The sequence below is a fragment of the Aquila chrysaetos genome, chromosome 9, assembly GCF_900496995.4.
Source record: "Aquila chrysaetos chrysaetos chromosome 9, bAquChr1.4, whole genome shotgun sequence".
Lineage (NCBI taxonomy): Eukaryota > Metazoa > Chordata > Aves > Accipitriformes > Accipitridae > Aquila > Aquila chrysaetos.
The window spans coordinates 1,463,682-1,478,025 of NC_044012.1; the positions used below are offsets into that span (position 1 = coordinate 1,463,682).

Here is a 14,344-nt window from a genome sequence, read left to right on the forward strand (position 1 = left end):
GGGGCTGTGGGGGACGGGCATGGGAACGGGGGTGGGGGTGTTCCCACGGGCCCTGCGTGGGGTCACGGGTGGGGCAGGAAGGGTAGCCAGATTGGGGGGGGAATGCACACGATCAAGTGGGCCACGGTGGAGTGAAGGGGGTGGTGGGACACCCAGCCCTGACCCCCCCCCCGGGGGGGCTGCTCGCACCCCCCCAGCACCCTCCAGCCCGGCTCCCCGCCACCCCCCCACTCAGGAACAGCCACACGGCCCCGGGGGCAGCCCAGCGGGTTTATTCACCGGGGTGAGGATGTACAGAGCGGCCGTGCCAGCCCGCGGCGCTGGGCACCCCGGCGTGGCCTGGCACCTGCCCGGCGCAGCCAGGGCTTGGCACAGAAGCGGGGCTGGGGGATTTGGGGGGGGGGGGGGGCGAAGGCTGGCGGCTGCGGGCACCCCCGCAGCAGGATCCGTCCCCCCCAGGGGCTGTGCCAGCGTCCCACCGGTGGCGGGGATGGCGGGGATGGCAGGCGCCCCGCTGTGCTGCCGGTCCTCGCCTCCCCCTGGTCCGTAAGATATATAAATATAGAGGCTGTATGTATACATCCTATGTATATATGTACATCCGGGTGGCCGCTAGCGGGGTCTGCGCTGGGGCGGCCGGCACCCTCACGCCGGGTCCCTCACTTGTGCCAGGAGTCGCCGTAGAGGGAACGGGCCTTGACGGCGCGGCGCGGCGCGGCGTTGAGGACGGCCACGCTGCGGCGGCTGGAGCAGATGACGTCGGTGACGAAGCCGGCGCAGTCGCTGCAGACGTCGCGCAGGACGGAGCCCTGGGCGTAGATGTGGGGGAACTCCTCTTCCACCCGGCGCCAGCACGTGCCCGGGAGCGAGCTGCGGCACAGGGCACCCTGTCAGCCCCCTGGCCCCAGGAGGAGGAGGAGGAGGAGGAGGGAGGAGGAAGGCTCAGGGCCGCAGGACTCACTGGAAGGTCTCTCTCCTCCGCAGCGGCAGGGCTTTGGCCAGCAGCGAGCCCGGGAGGCTCTCGAAGCCCAGCGCGTAGACAGGGATGTGAGCCAGCTTCTTGGAAGGCATCTTCATCTGCCGGGTGTGTGGGCGTCAGGGTGGGACGGGGACAGGGACGGGGACGGGGCAGGGAGGGGACAGGGACACAGTGGCACCGGCCGGAGCCGGTCCCTTACCTTCAGGCTGCAGGAGCTGCAGACAGACCTGGGGACACAGAGAGAGGCCGGTGAGCGGGGCCACGGCGGGCACCCTCCTGCCACCCTGCCAGCCCCGTGGCACGGCGCGGCGCTCACCGCTTGCAGAAGAGGCACGCCGCAGGCCACGAGAAGAGGGGGAACTTGGCCCTGCAGCAGCAGCAGACCTGCGGACAAAGAGGGGTGAGAGCCGGGGGCCGGGCGGGCGGCACTCAGCCCCTCCGGCCCCAGCTCCCACCTTCCCCTTCCGCAGACTGCTGTACAGCTCCTTGCTCTGCAGGAACTTCTCCATCTCAGCCTTGACCAGCACCCTGCGCACGTTGATCATCTCCTCCACGGTGAGGGCCAGGCTCTCCACAGGGTGGCTGAACTCCTGCTGGCGAAGGGGGACGAAGCATGGCCCAGAGCATCCCTGTGCCACGGGCAGAGCCTCCCGGCATGGGCACACAGCATCCTGGCATGGGCAAAACATCCCCAACACGGGCAGCGCATCCCGGCACAGGCAGGGTATCCCGGCACAGGCAGGGTATCCTAGCATAGGCAGAGCATCCCCGGCACAGGCAGAGCGTCCCTGGCACAGGCAGAGCATCCCGGGCAGAGGCAGAGCGTCTCTGGCACAGGCAGAGCCTCCCGGCACAGGCAAAGGGCACACAGCATGGTGTGCCTCAAGCCCCACATCCCATGGAGAGGGAGCGGGGAAGCTACAGGGACTCCCCGGCCACCTCATGCCCTCGTGCCAGGCTGCCCATGGTCATGCTCGCATGGTGTCCCCAGCCCCAGCGTCACCAGCCCGGCCAAGCCCCACCGCCAGCACTCACAAGCCAGAGGTGCTTGGAGCTGGTGCCGGGGGCAGCGCCGGATCCATCCTCTGGCCTCTCCTCCACGGCGCCGAGGGCAGCCCGGGGCGGTGCTGAGCCATCTGGCAGCGGGTGGCAGCTGGCGGGGACGGAGCCTGTGGGGAGGGACGGGGAGGCAGTGGCAAGGCCACGCTGCCCGGTGCCGCTCCTGCCGCAGGGCACGGCACAGCCACCCTGGGGACGGGGGGACGGGGGTGGCACGGGGCTAGGGACCTCCGGCAGGTACCTGAGCGGGGCCGGGGCTCGGGCTGCAGCGGCTCCGGATCCTGGGGCGCAGCCTGGCCGCCCCCGAGCTGGCTCTGCAGCTGTGCCAGGTCCTGCTCAGAGAAGGAGCGGTCCCGCTTCAGCGGCACCTCCGTGCCCGGAGAATCCTCCTCCTGCAAGGCCATGGGCACCGCATCACCCCGGGGACCCCTTCATCCCCCTGGCGCCTCCCGTGTCCCCCTGACCTCCACCCTCCCGCCCTGCCAGGTCCCTTCTCTTGCCTCAGAGATGTTCATCTCCTCCATCTCGGCCAGGGTGGGCGCCTTGAGCAGGACACGGGGCCGTGGACGTGCCGGCGCGGTGCTTGCCGGCGGCCGGCAGAGCTCAAGGCAGGAGCTGGAGGCCAGGCGGCCGGAGCAGGCGTGGGGGATGCAGGGCAGGGAGCTGTAGCCTGCAGACAGGGACAGGGCTCAGCCCTGGTGTGACGGGGACCTGCCACAGTGCCAGGCACATCGCTGGCAGCCCGGCGCGGCTGGGAGGGGATGCCGGTACCTTTCTGGCCACGGTACGCCGCCTCCACGGGCCGAAGCTTCCTCTCCTGCCTGATCTCCTCTAGGATCTTCTCGTGGAGCGTCCTCTGCTTCTGGGGCAGGGGCCGCAGCCGCCGCTCCGACGCCTGCGGGACGCACGGATGGGACCTCAGGCGGTGGCCGCAGCTCGGGGCTGACCACCCTCAGGGTGCCCACCCAGGTGGGGATGGCACCCATGGGACCCCCCCGAGCCCAGGCTGGGCACTGCCATGCCATGGAGGTGTCCCGGTGCTGGCATTCACCTGCTTCAGCGGGGGCCGGGAGCGGATAAAATCGAGGATGAGCTCGTGGGCGTCCTTCTTCACTCGGGGGGGGATGTCTCCGTCCACCTGGGAAAGGGCAGAGGGGCCATGGGCAGCGTCAGTGCCAGGGCCGGCAGTCAGTTGGGCACCACGGGCGGGGGGCCGGCATGGGGGCAGCCCGGCCGCACTCACCATGACCTTGCGGAGTTTGTAGTTGCGGGCGCGGATGTCCTGCATGAGCATCTCGAAGGGGGTGAGCTGGTACTCGGTGGGGAGGGGGTTGAACTGCTTCTCCTGCACCTTCTTCAGCTTCACGCCGTGCCGCAGCTCCCGCATCAGCTGCACCCACAGCCGGGCCTGGGCGGGGGACACGGCGTCAGCCCCCGCACGGCCCCGGCATGGCTCCCGCGCCCGGCCGCGCCGCCGTACCCAGTCGGTGTTGCGCAGGTTGCCCAGCTCCGCCGCCGGCCGCTCCTCCGCCTCCTCGTCCTCCTTCAGCTTCTGCAGCATCTGCCGTGGTACGAGACGCCGTCACCCTGCCCCGGCACCCGGCAGCACCGGGGGTCCGGCCGGCGCCGTGCCATGGGGCCACAGCACCGACGTGCACCCCCAAAGCACCCCCATCCCCTCTACGAGCTGTCACCGCCGGCACCAGCCCAGGGAAGGTAGGAGCCGGCGGTGCCACGGCACAGCACCGCGGGAGAGGGTGTATGTCCCAACGCCGGCACTGGCAGCCCTGGTCAGGGCGAGCAGAGGGGAGCACCGCGCTCGCCCCAGTGTTTTGGGCCCGTGGGTGGTTTCCCCGGCCGGGCAGTGGTGCCGGTGGGCGCCCGCGCTTACCTCCTTGGCATCCCGGATCTTGGCGAGGAAGGCTTTCAGCTCCACGGTCTCGGCGAAGAGCGCCCGGCAGACGGCCTGGTAGTGCGCCTGGGCCTCAGCGGGGTCGGCCAGGCGGGCGGCGCAGCACCGCATGGCCTGGCCGAAGGTGCGCACGGCGCGCGGCGGCCCCTCGCCCCCCTCCTCCTCCTCCTCCTGCCCCCCATAGCCCTCGTCGGCCGTGCCGCAGCCGCTGTCCTCCGAGTCGCTGTTGGTCATCAGGTCGATGAGTTGCTCCAGCCGCGGGCTCAGCTCCCGCTCCTCGTTCTCATCCAGCCCCCAGTCCAGCGCCCGGTAGATGGCGAAGCCCAATGACTGCACCATCTGTGGGGAGACGGCACCGGCTGGGGCCCGGCAGGACCCCGGCACCGGTGGCACTGGGGGGAGCCCCTCGGCACACGTGGCCGGCACCGGCTGCCCCCCGACCCCCAGCCGTCGGTGCTGGGTCTCATCCCCCTGCTGCGCCCCAGGACCCCCTCACCGCAAGGCAAGGGGGGCAGGCGGCGGTGCCCACCCAGGGACCGCTGTGCCGGGGTGCGATGGCAGACGGGCCAGGTCACCAGCAAGTTGCAGCGGGACCGGGCAAGGCGTCCGGCCCCCACGTACCTGGGCTTCGGCGGAGGGCGTCAGCAGCGGGGGCAGCTCTGTGGGAAGGAGGGCAGAGTCACTGCTGGCACCCACGGCCCCACGCTGGGCATCCCCCTCGGCGTCACCTCCCGTCCCGCACCCCAGGGATGCTGCACCCACCCGGCCCCGGCTGTGGGGCACCCAGTGGGGCCACCTTGAGTGGGTCCCGTCCCCAGCAGCTCCTACCCCAAGCTGGGACCCCCATCCCCGTCCAATTCCGTCCTGACCTAGTCTTAGGACACAGCTCCACGGGACAACAGGGACCTGTGTGTTGAGCCTCAGCATCGGGCAGTGCCGGCTGCGAGCTGGCGGCACAGCCACCGTTGCCCTCCCTGCCCAGCTGAGCACGGCAGGCCTCGCTGGGCATTGCAGCCGATGCCGGCCCTGGGCAACGAGCCCAAACAGGCACCAGCCACTCAGCCCTGCTGCCTCCAGCTGGACCCAGGAGACACATCAGGGGCGGCAGCGTCACCCCTTTACCCCTCAGCCCCGGGGCTGGAGCGAGCTGAGAGCTCTGCACCCGCAGGGAAATGCTCCCCGCACTCCCCTGGGCTGCGGGCACCGGCAGTCTGGGCACCGGCAGCGTGGGCGCCGGCAGGCAGGGACGTGGTGAGGACTCGCAGATCACCCACAAGATGCAGCCCGGGTGCCCGGTGTGGGCTGCGGTGACGGGTTGTGCCCAACAAACGATGCTGCTTTCCACTGCAGAGCCAGCACACACACACACACACACACACACACAGAGCACTGTGCCCACACACACACGAGCCCAGGACACACTCATGGGCAGCTCATACCCTCTCGGCAGCCGGACAGCCACAGGACGAGGAACAGAAGTGACTTTTGCAGCATCCCTGAGGTCGGTGCCCTGGGGCCCCCAGCTCTCCTTTCCCGATAGTGGCCGCAGTGCTGCTTCCACGGCCCAGGGGAGTGCCAGCCATTAGCTCTCCTTTTAGCTGATCGATGTGGCAGCCGCGGGGAAGTGCCGGCCATGTGCCGGCTGTGGCTGCGTGGGCCCAGCCCAGGACCCGCCGGGGATGCCAGGCCAAGCACCGCACGGGAAGGGCAGCGCAAGCGGTGGAGACCCGGGGTCCGGCCCCGCTGTGGTGCCACGCATGAGCCCAAGATCACCCCCGTGCCCCCAGGCTGTGCCTGGCTCCCACTGTAGTGCCAGCCCTGGGATGCTCTGCCCTGGCTGGGAGAGGACATGGCAGCACATCCCCTGGGATGCCGACACCGACACCCCGGACCCCGTGCCTGGCTGGAGCCCCCTCTCACTGACCATGGCTCGGCAAACACTGAGCTTGGCTGGTCCCAGCAGCTCCCTCGAGCCACTCGGGCATGGCTGAGGAGGGAGTTCCCATGGGACAGGGAATTGGAGCGGCTCAGGTGGGTGCTGCCGGGTCACCCGGCCCGGATCCGGCCCCGTGCCCAGGTGGAGCTGCGGAGCCATGTGCCAGGCCGGTGCTGCCACCTGCAGCGGTGCTGGGAGTCACCCAGAGCCCTTCCAGCTTTGCACTTTGCCGCAAAGGACCCAGATTCATCCCTGGGGAGATGGCTCAGGCTGGCACAGGAGGGACTTGGGAGCAGGAGGTGGCGCGGTGGCACCGGCTGCGGCACAGTGGCCGTGGTGGCTCAGGGAAGGGTGTGGGGCCACTTCCCTGTGCAACCGGCAGAGCTGGTGCGACCGCGCCATGCCCAGCCGCCACGAGCACGTGCCGTGCCTGTGCGTGGCCCTGCCCTGGGCACGGATCTGCCCTATGCACCCCAGTCCCTGTGGGCTGCCTGCGCCCCATCTCCCCTGGCTCAGCTCCACGCTCGTCCCCCTGCCACTGGGAGCATCCCCTGCCCGGCCACCGGCAGCGAGGACACGCAGCGACACCGCAGCGTCCCTGCCCGGCCGTGGGCGAGGACAGGCGAGCTGCCCGGGAGGCCCTGCAGAGTCCGACAGTGCCGAGCACCGGGCGCCGTCCCCGGGCACGCTGACCTCCCCGTGGGGCGAGGCGGGTGAAGCCGTTTGCCGCGCTCTGTCATTAGGCACAGGGGTGCTCCTCGCCGCGCCGAGCTGAGCCACCCGAGCCACCCAGCATCGCTGCTGGCAGCCGGCCGAGCCTAATTACAGCCCGTAACTACCACGGCCCTGCCCGGCAGCGCCAACCGCCCGCAGAGAGGGCACGGCCGTGAGTCCGAAGGTCAGGGACGGTGCTTCCCCAAAAACGCCGCTTCCGGGGTGCTGGGAGAGGGCGAGGGCCGCGGCCCCACGGTGGCACACCAGGCTGGGGACGGGGTCCCCTGCGGGGTCCGAGTGTGCAGGCGCGTTCAGGTGTGTGCGGCGGGTGTGCCCGTGTATGTGCCGTGTGTGTGCAGGTGTGCGTCCCCGTGTCTGTCTGTCTGTCCTTGCCATATATCCTGCCCGCCCCGACGGGCTCGGTGTCCTGCAGCCCCACGGTGGGTCCCGGCCCGGTGAGTCCCGCACCCACGGGCACCCTGCACACCCCCACCCCCCGAGTCCAGCTTCACCAGATCACCTGCCAGTGCCGGTGCCGGTGCCACACCAGCCCTGGACCCCCGAGTCACCGGCCCCCCACCTGTGCCGGTACCCGGCTGTGCCAGCGCTGGTGCCGATGCCGGTCCCCCTTGCCAGGGCCGGGGTTTGGGGTTCGCCCCCATCCCTGCCGGTGCCAGTGCCTCCTTCTTGTGCCCCCCCCGGTGCCGGTGCCGGCCCTCTCGCCAATCGTCCCAGTCTCTCCGCTGCCTCACCGCCGCAGCCTGTGTCCCCAGTGCCGCACCAGTCCCCTGCCGCCAGTGCCGGCGACGCCAGTGCCTGCCCGCTCCCCCTTGCCGGTGCCGCTTCCCCTGCCCATCCCCCGCTGCCGGTCCCGGTCCTTCTCCTCCGCTGCCGATCCCCTCCCGCCGGGACCGCTGCCGGTGCCCCCCCCCGCTCCCCGCTGCCTCTATCCCCGATCCCTCCGCGGCCCCTCCGCCGGCCTCCCGGGGCGGGTCGGCGCGGTGCAGCACCCCCTGCCGTTGCCGTTGAATAAGTCCCGGTGCCGGTAAATCCCCTGTAGCCCCCCCCCCGCGGTTTCGGCGCCCTCCCCCCCCCCCCCCCCGCCCAAAACAACTCCGCTGCCGGTACCGCCCCGCCTCGCTGCGTTCTCTTACCGGGCGGAGGTGCGGGAAGAACGACGCTACCGTCACCGCGGAGGCGAATGTCGGCGGTGCGGAGCGGGGGGGCGGCGGGGGCGGCGGCGGCGGCGGCGGCGCGGCAGCCCTGGAAGCAGAGGGCCCAGGCCTGCTCCTCGTTCAGCGGCTGCTCGTAACACTTCAGCACCTCCTCCAGGGACAGCTCCCGCGGGGCCCCGCCGCCCGCCCGCGCCATCGCCCCATCCCCGCCGGCCGCCGCCGCCGCCGCCGCCGCCGCCGTACGGGCGGGCGGGGCCCCGGGAGGGGCGGGGTGGGGTGGGGGAGTGGGGGTGAGAGGCGGCGAGAGGCGGCGGAGCGGAGCGGAGCGGAGAGGAGCGGAGCGGAGCGGAGAGGAGAGGCTGGCGGTGGATCGCACCGCCCCCGCGCCCGCCGCTCGGCCACGCCTTGCGCCACCGCCCGCCCCGCCGGGAGCGCCCACCGGGAGGCGAGGCGGTGGAGGAGGCGGGAGACCGAAGGGGAACGGAGCGGCTCGGTACGGTACGGCCCGGCCCGGCCCGGCCCGGCCAGGCTGGCGGGGTGCAGGATCGGGGTGAAGGACCGGGTGTCCCCAGGGTGTGGGGTGCAGGGCATGTGACGGGGGGTGGGGACGACACACGCGGTTATGGCTTCTGCTCCCTGAGAGGTGCGGGGTGGCCACGGCCCACGGCTCGGCCCCAGCCCAGAGGTAGGAAGCCCACGGAACCCCCGTGCCACGCGTGGGGCAGGCGGGTGTTGGGACACGATGGCCTCAGGGGCAGGGGTCACCTGGGGAAACACGGTCACGGCCGGGGGGGGGCTCGGCTCGGCTGGTTTGGGGAGCTGGGGGAGGGAAGGGGCCAGGCTGGGGCAATAAAACTCCGCGGGAGGGAAGGAGAAGAGCTCTGGATGTTGCAGCACGGTTCGGGCACGGCCAGGAGCGGCAGAAGCCAGCGGGAAGGTGCCGGGATGAGGAGCGGGAGTCTCTAAGGAGACAATGTCCCATGGGAACACGGGGGGGGGGGGGGGGGGGACGTCCCGCGGCCACCGGGAAAGACTGGCATGGCACGGTGCCAATAGCGGGGTCATGCCCAGGCACCATCCCTCCGGACCTGTGGGGCAGGCAGGACCATCCTGGCAGAGCAGAAAGGACAGCTGGCTCTCTGTGAAAGGTCAGATAAAGCAAATTAAAGTTCTTGTCATGATGAGCTTCCCATTTCCATGATGGAAGGAGCATAAAACCCCACCTCAGGTCCATTAACTCAAAAGCATAAACTGGGGCCAATCCCGGAGCCGTGCTGGCAGGGCTGGGAGAGGGATGGAGCTGGCACACAGGTGCTCGTCTATCCCACATGGCCAAAGAGCTGCCCCGAGGCCGGAGACCTCTGGCAAAGAGCCTGGGATGGTGCCTGCAGCACCATGGGAGGGAAATGCCCTCCAATGCCTGTCCCAGAGAACCTGAGCAGTGTCAGCTCCATCTTTGGGGAAGGAATGGGAGTTGGACTGCTGGGAAATGCAGCCCTGTGCGATGCCCTGGGATTTGGGAAGGGGGAGGATGGACACAGGTGATCCAAACTGTCCGTGCATCTCTGGGATTACTCAAATGCACCATCGCCAGGGTGGGAGCACATTGAAGGGGGTTGGGAGCACAGTACCGGCCTCAGCCCTGGCTGGATCCGCATGTCACAGAATAGCCGCACGGCTCCGGCCCCCTGGAGCAGCTCTTGGCTGCGACGCTGACGTCTGAGTCTGGCTTTCCGCACCAACGAGTGAGATTTGAATGCGACATTTACCCTGTAATCAGCAGGCTTTGGAGCCTGCTTGGGAAGTGACTTTAGAGGGAAGAAAGCTGCGCGTGCTGCCCGCCACAGCGGGTCCGTGCCGGGCCAAGCCGGCTGCTGGCTTTCCTGCGCCGCACACACCTGCCAGTGCCTCCGGACACAGCCAGGGCGGCACCGTCGGGGATAGAAGTGGGGAGGACGCGCGGCGTTTGAAGGCGGTGATAACCCAACCTGCAGGATTAATGGGAATACATTTGAATTCTAAAGCACAAAGCCCTTTGCTTTGGGTAAAACTGTAATTAATATGAAATCAAGATGTAATTAAAAGCTACCGTCTTGGAAAAAATCAAACAAAAGCCAAGTGTGTATGTCCATAGGGGAAATATAATTAAAAATGAAAGAAATAGGGGGAAAAAAAATGAACAGGTTGGGAAATGGTTGCAGAGCAGTATGGGAGGGTTAGATTTCCCGCCTCCCTGCCACCCTTGGCATCGAAGCAGGACATGCCCCAGCGAGACGGCTGCGGAGCCGGGATGGAGGGCAGAGCCCTTTCCCAGCAGCCTGCAGCAGGGCTGCGTGCTGTGTGCCGTGTTTGTTTGCAGGTAATACATTCACATGGGTTTCATCTGTCATATGCAAAAAATTTCCTTAAAAAGCCACAGGGACCTGAGATGAGTGCACAGAGCACCCGTGGGGTTGGACGCACCTATCCCAGTTTCCTTAGATGCTGCAATAAACTGGGGACCATGAAAGGAGAGAGCGTTTTACAAGGTAGGTCACCCTTGTTGCGTGCTGCGTGCTGGCCTCAGATGTGGTCAGGAGTTCGAGGAGCTTGCCAGCATCACTGCCTGGTGTGCAGCCCCTGGCTCCGGGCAGCGATGCCAAGCTCTTGGCTGCACCTCCCTGCACCCCCTCAGAGGGTTTCTCATCGGTTTGGCCACCACGGTGATGGTTTCCCCCTGGTTTTTCTTAGGTCAAACCAGAGATGAGTCCCTGACTACCTGGTGTAATGGGCCACTTGCTGCTCCCAGACTTTCTGGTTCCCCAAAACACCCCGGCCAGCCCTGAATCAATCAAGCCCTGGCCCCGAGACTGGCACTTCAGTCTCACTGAGGGGGATGCCAAGCCCTGTCCTGCTGTGTTCACCACTGCTGCCCTACATGCTGGTCTGGTGCAGAAGCAGGTCTGCAGCATTGCTGTCTGCCAGGAGGTACCAGGCTCCTGGGGCGCAGATGCTGTAAGAGCTCCCCAGCCTCCTCTCTGCATGAATAAACTTCTGGAGCACCCCAGAAACCCAAGCTCCAAGTCAGATGGCCTGCTGGGGCCAGCCATGCTGAGTGATCCCTTTGGAGGAGCACGAGCACGCTGATCCATGCTCCTGATGAAAGCAATGGGGTTGTGAGCACGGTGGCCAGCCCTGTCCTCAACTGCAACTGAGGAGGACCCGGGACATGGATGAGCCCGTTCCTGCCAGGCAAGCGTGGCTCACGGGTGTGATGCTTGGAGAGATCAGGCCGGATTCTGCAAAGCCGTCTGCCTTGTGGAGTCAGTTTTATTGCAAAGGTCTCTGGGGTTTCGCACACCTCTTGTCCAGGTGCGAGCAGCCAGGCTAAACCTTTCTCTGAACAAGGGGAGCAAGCCCGCAGGCTTTCCTGCCCTGCTCCAGAGCTGCCAGTCCCACATTACTGCCTCTGGGCCAGAACCTGCTCTTGGCGCGGCCGTACCTGGTCCTGCTGCCCAGCACAGCCGGGCTCTGCCAGATCTGTCCTGCTGCAGGAGGAGAGCAAGGCGCTGCAAAGGGCTCAGGGGCTGGAGAGGCAGAGAGATTGAATCACAAAGCGCTTGTTAAAGCTCCATTTCCTTTCCAGAGTCGTCTTCATTAATATTTTAATTAAAACCAATTCTCTGCACAGACTGCATTAACTTGGTGTACCTCACAGATAATGCATTGAAGGATTAAATATAGCAAGACCAGCTCTTTGCAGGCCAGTAAGCCAGCGAGGCCGCAGAGACCTGCCGGCAGTATTGGTAATAGAGACATTTACTGTTCCATTGCCACCCATGGGCGATGGCGTCCCTGGCCCGCAGCGTGAGACCGCACAGACGTGGGGCTCTGCAAGACACGGGTACCGGCCTGTCTGCAGGGAGCCGGGGACGCTCGGGGAGGATGGGACAGCGGACATCCCGGTGGCCCTGAGCCCCCACGTTCCTGGGACCTGTCCCAGTGGCTGGAGCTCAGCTCAGCCCCCGAGGCTGTGCAGTGCCGACCTCAGAGCTCACAGACAGGCAGCTTCCCCTCACCTCCAGCCGAAATTACCCTCCCTGCCCCATCCCATGCTCTCCTTTTTATCTCTTTGTACCTTGCTAAATAATTCCTTTTCTTCTTCCCTGCTTATCTCCGAGATGTTTGGAGGCAGGTCCTTCCCTTCCCTTCCCTTAGTGATGCAAATATTTCATTCTATTGCAGATGACTCCTTCCGGCTTCTTAATCACGTTAATTACTGGCTCTAACCTCAGTCCCGCCCCCCTCAATTCCTCCAGTACCGACCCCCATTCTGACTCAGTACTCCCGCTCCCCTCGGAGCCTGTTCCTCCCGGCCGTGCCTTCCCAGGGACAACTCGGAGGTGCCACGTCCCACAGCCCCGCTCCCACCCGCGTCCCCACTCCCTCAGCTGTCACCCGTGTCCTCCGTTCCCCTGCGTAGGCCATCCCCACCATCTGCGAGACGAGCCCCTTGCAGATGTCCCCCCTGGCAGGGAGAGGTTTTGATTTGCTTCGCTGGCTCGGGGCTCCCCCAGCTCCCCAGGCAGCGCCAGGATTGGGGGTTTAATGCGATTCAGAAATGTGATTTTGGGAAGGGTTTCACTCTCTGTCCCCAAGCTGGGATTCGGTGCTGTGGTGACTTTCCGGCACGGTGGCAGGCTGGCTGGCGGACCCCATCGCACCGCCAGGGCCAGACCTGGAGCCTCGCCTCCCGCAATGCTGCCGGGAAATGTTTTTCTCCGGCTCTCGGCAGCGAGTGCTGCTGACTCACTCGCTCCACCGCAATAAAAACATCCCACGGCCAATTCCAGCACAGCCTCTTCAACGTCTGCAAGCAGAAGCCAGCCTCCCGACGGTGAATACCCCGGGGTTCTTCACCTGCCCGTACGCCGCCATCCTTCTCATAACGAATTGCCGCCTCCTGCCCCGAACCCTCTGCGGGGCACGCTAACGGCACCTAACCGGCAGCCGTTCGTCTCTGGGAAGGATTAGATGAGAGGCAACCGGGGAAAATCCCTGTGGGAATTCCACACTGCTCCCTCCGAAACCTTTATTGCCCCCAGCAATGCCCGGCTGGTGATTTCTGCCTTTGGGAGTTCCAGCCTCCTCTTGTCCCCTTCCCTGGGTGGTACAAGGGGCACCCAGCACCCTCGTCCCCCAGGGAAGCCCGGCCGGTCTGTGGGGGTCTGTGAGCCCCCCGCCCCCAGCCGAGCTGATGCCCCTCAGGGTCTGTCAGGGGAAAGCTCCTTCTCCTGGTGGCCGTGTGGCGGTGAGCCACCCACACACACTGCCGCAGACAGCCTCTGTGGAGTGTGTCCCCCCACATCCCACCTCAGCCATTCCGCCCCACCGCCTGACACAAGAGCTCCCCCCCCGCCCCAAATCGACACCGGTCGCCCTCCCCAACATGGCAGCCCCCCACCTCCGCCACTACCAAGATGGCGGTAGGGTAGGCGGGACCACAGCGCGTTTCCAGCCAATGGGCGGAGGCGGCGTCCCCCGGCGGGCAGCCAATGGCGGCGCAGGGCGGGCGGGTTTGTTTGGCGGGAAGCGGGCGGGGGCCGCCGCGATGGCGGGTCCGGGCGGGAGGACATGGAGGGACCTGCTGGGTAGGTGCGGGCTGGGTAGGCCGGGGCTCCTCTGAGTGAGCTCTTGGCCTGGCGCTTCCCGCAGGGACAGCGGAGGGAAAGGGGGGGGTGAATGGCCCCTCTCCACCCTCATATACCCCCTCTCCACCCTCATATACCCCGCTGCTCCGGCCTGTGTGGTGCTCTGGGCTCCTGGCAGCCCCTCACCTCAGCTCCTCCTCAGCCCTGCTGCCCGTGCTCCTCCCAGGGACCCTCTCCCAAACGCTGGTGGCCTTCCTGTGGCCCTGCTGCAGCTCCTCTCCTGGGGTGGGGGTGTCAGGGTAGCACTTTGTTTGCTTTGGGCCAAGGGCCTTTGGAGGCTGATGGCTGACAGTGCCTGGCAGGTCCTTGGCTGTGCTGGGCTGCTCATGCTGAAGGCCATGGGGCTTTGTCTGCTGAGCTGCCCGGAGCAGACCTGTCAGAAACATCCTGCACTGCTCCTGTCATGCTGCCAGCTAACGAGGGTCTGACCGGGGCCACCTTGGCCCCGTCAGTGATGTGTACTGTAGCAGGAAAGAGAGGGAGATGTCCCTGGGGGCTGTCAGAGCAAGCTGTGGTTATAAAAGAAATCCCAACCTCTCAGCAGGGAGAGCCAGGAAACGAAAAAGCGCCTTTAGGAGCGGAGCAGAGCTCCAGGAAGCGGCTCTGCGCCTTCTGGATCGCCATCAGAACCTGAATGACCTCCTCCTGGAGGTAGGAGCGGGCAGTTTTGGGGTGTAGTGGTCAGGCTGGGGATCGTGGGACATGCCAGCTGGAGGTGGGCTCCACCAGGGCCCTTCCTAGGGCAACTGTAGAATGAATGTCCTGGGAACACAGTTTTCATGATAAGTGAAAAGAAAAAACAATACTGTGGGAATAAGCTGAAGTTTAGAGGTCTGTGTTGCAGAAATGAAAATTTTTTTTCCTTTATTCCTCTGTTTT

At 66.6% G+C, this 14,344-nt stretch overlaps 2 protein-coding genes and 1 long non-coding RNA gene across 5 annotated transcripts in view; 2 read left to right on the forward strand and 1 right to left on the reverse strand.

Moving 5' to 3' along the window:
* Window positions 1-250: 250 nt before the first annotated feature.
* Window positions 251-8,051, reverse strand: SPIRE2 (spire type actin nucleation factor 2). 3 transcript variants are annotated; one of them, XM_030025340.1, is made up of 15 exons: window positions 7,755-8,051; window positions 4,572-4,609; window positions 3,930-4,289; window positions 3,519-3,599; window positions 3,282-3,446; window positions 3,090-3,176; window positions 2,810-2,933; window positions 2,539-2,708; window positions 2,280-2,430; window positions 2,015-2,148; window positions 1,435-1,572; window positions 1,296-1,363; window positions 1,179-1,206; window positions 962-1,077; window positions 251-870 (listed from the first exon to the last, which is right to left on the reverse strand). In XM_030025340.1, exons 1-15 carry the CDS (start codon window positions 7,969-7,971, stop codon window positions 660-662), a joined length of 2,088 nt encoding a protein of 695 aa, XP_029881200.1. In that variant the 5' UTR covers window positions 7,972-8,051; the 3' UTR covers window positions 251-659. The 3 variants fall into 3 exon arrangements, with proteins under 3 accessions (XP_029881200.1, XP_029881199.1, XP_029881201.1); XM_030025339.1 differs by having other exon boundaries at window positions 1,435-1,650; XM_030025341.1 differs by having other exon boundaries at window positions 1,435-1,569; window positions 7,755-8,032.
* Window positions 8,052-8,169: 118 nt separating this feature from the next.
* Window positions 8,170-11,381, forward strand: LOC115345854. Its single transcript, XR_003924949.1, has 3 exons — window positions 8,170-8,460; window positions 10,189-10,303; window positions 10,506-11,381. It is a non-coding gene; the product is annotated as an uncharacterized LOC115345854 (long non-coding RNA).
* Window positions 11,382-13,330: 1,949 nt separating this feature from the next.
* The window catches only part of FANCA (FA complementation group A), a 39,760-nt gene continuing 38,746 nt past the window's right edge, over window positions 13,331-14,344 (forward strand). The window contains exons 1-2 of the mRNA XM_030025334.2: window positions 13,331-13,405; window positions 14,007-14,116. Coding sequence (XP_029881194.1) covers window positions 13,366-13,405; window positions 14,007-14,116 — 150 coding nt within the window. The 5' untranslated portion in view covers window positions 13,331-13,365. The remainder of the gene's footprint in view (window positions 13,406-14,006; window positions 14,117-14,344) is intronic.

What these genes read in the sequence shown, in the direction of transcription:
- SPIRE2 (XM_030025339.1), bottom strand. Translation starts at nt 7,971, where the DNA reads ATGGCGCGGGCGGGCGGCGGGGCCCCGCGGGAGCTGTCCCTGGAGGAG. An exon ending in AGGAGATGAACATCTCTGAG is followed by an intron (nt 2,431 to 2,538) that starts GCAAGAGAAGGG and finishes ATGGCCTTGCAG; the next exon opens with GAGGAGGATTCTCCGGGCAC. An exon ending in CGGAGGAGAGAGACCTTCCA is followed by an intron (nt 871 to 961) that starts GTGAGTCCTGCG and finishes CCTGTGCCGCAG; the next exon opens with CTCGCTCCCGGGCACGTGCT.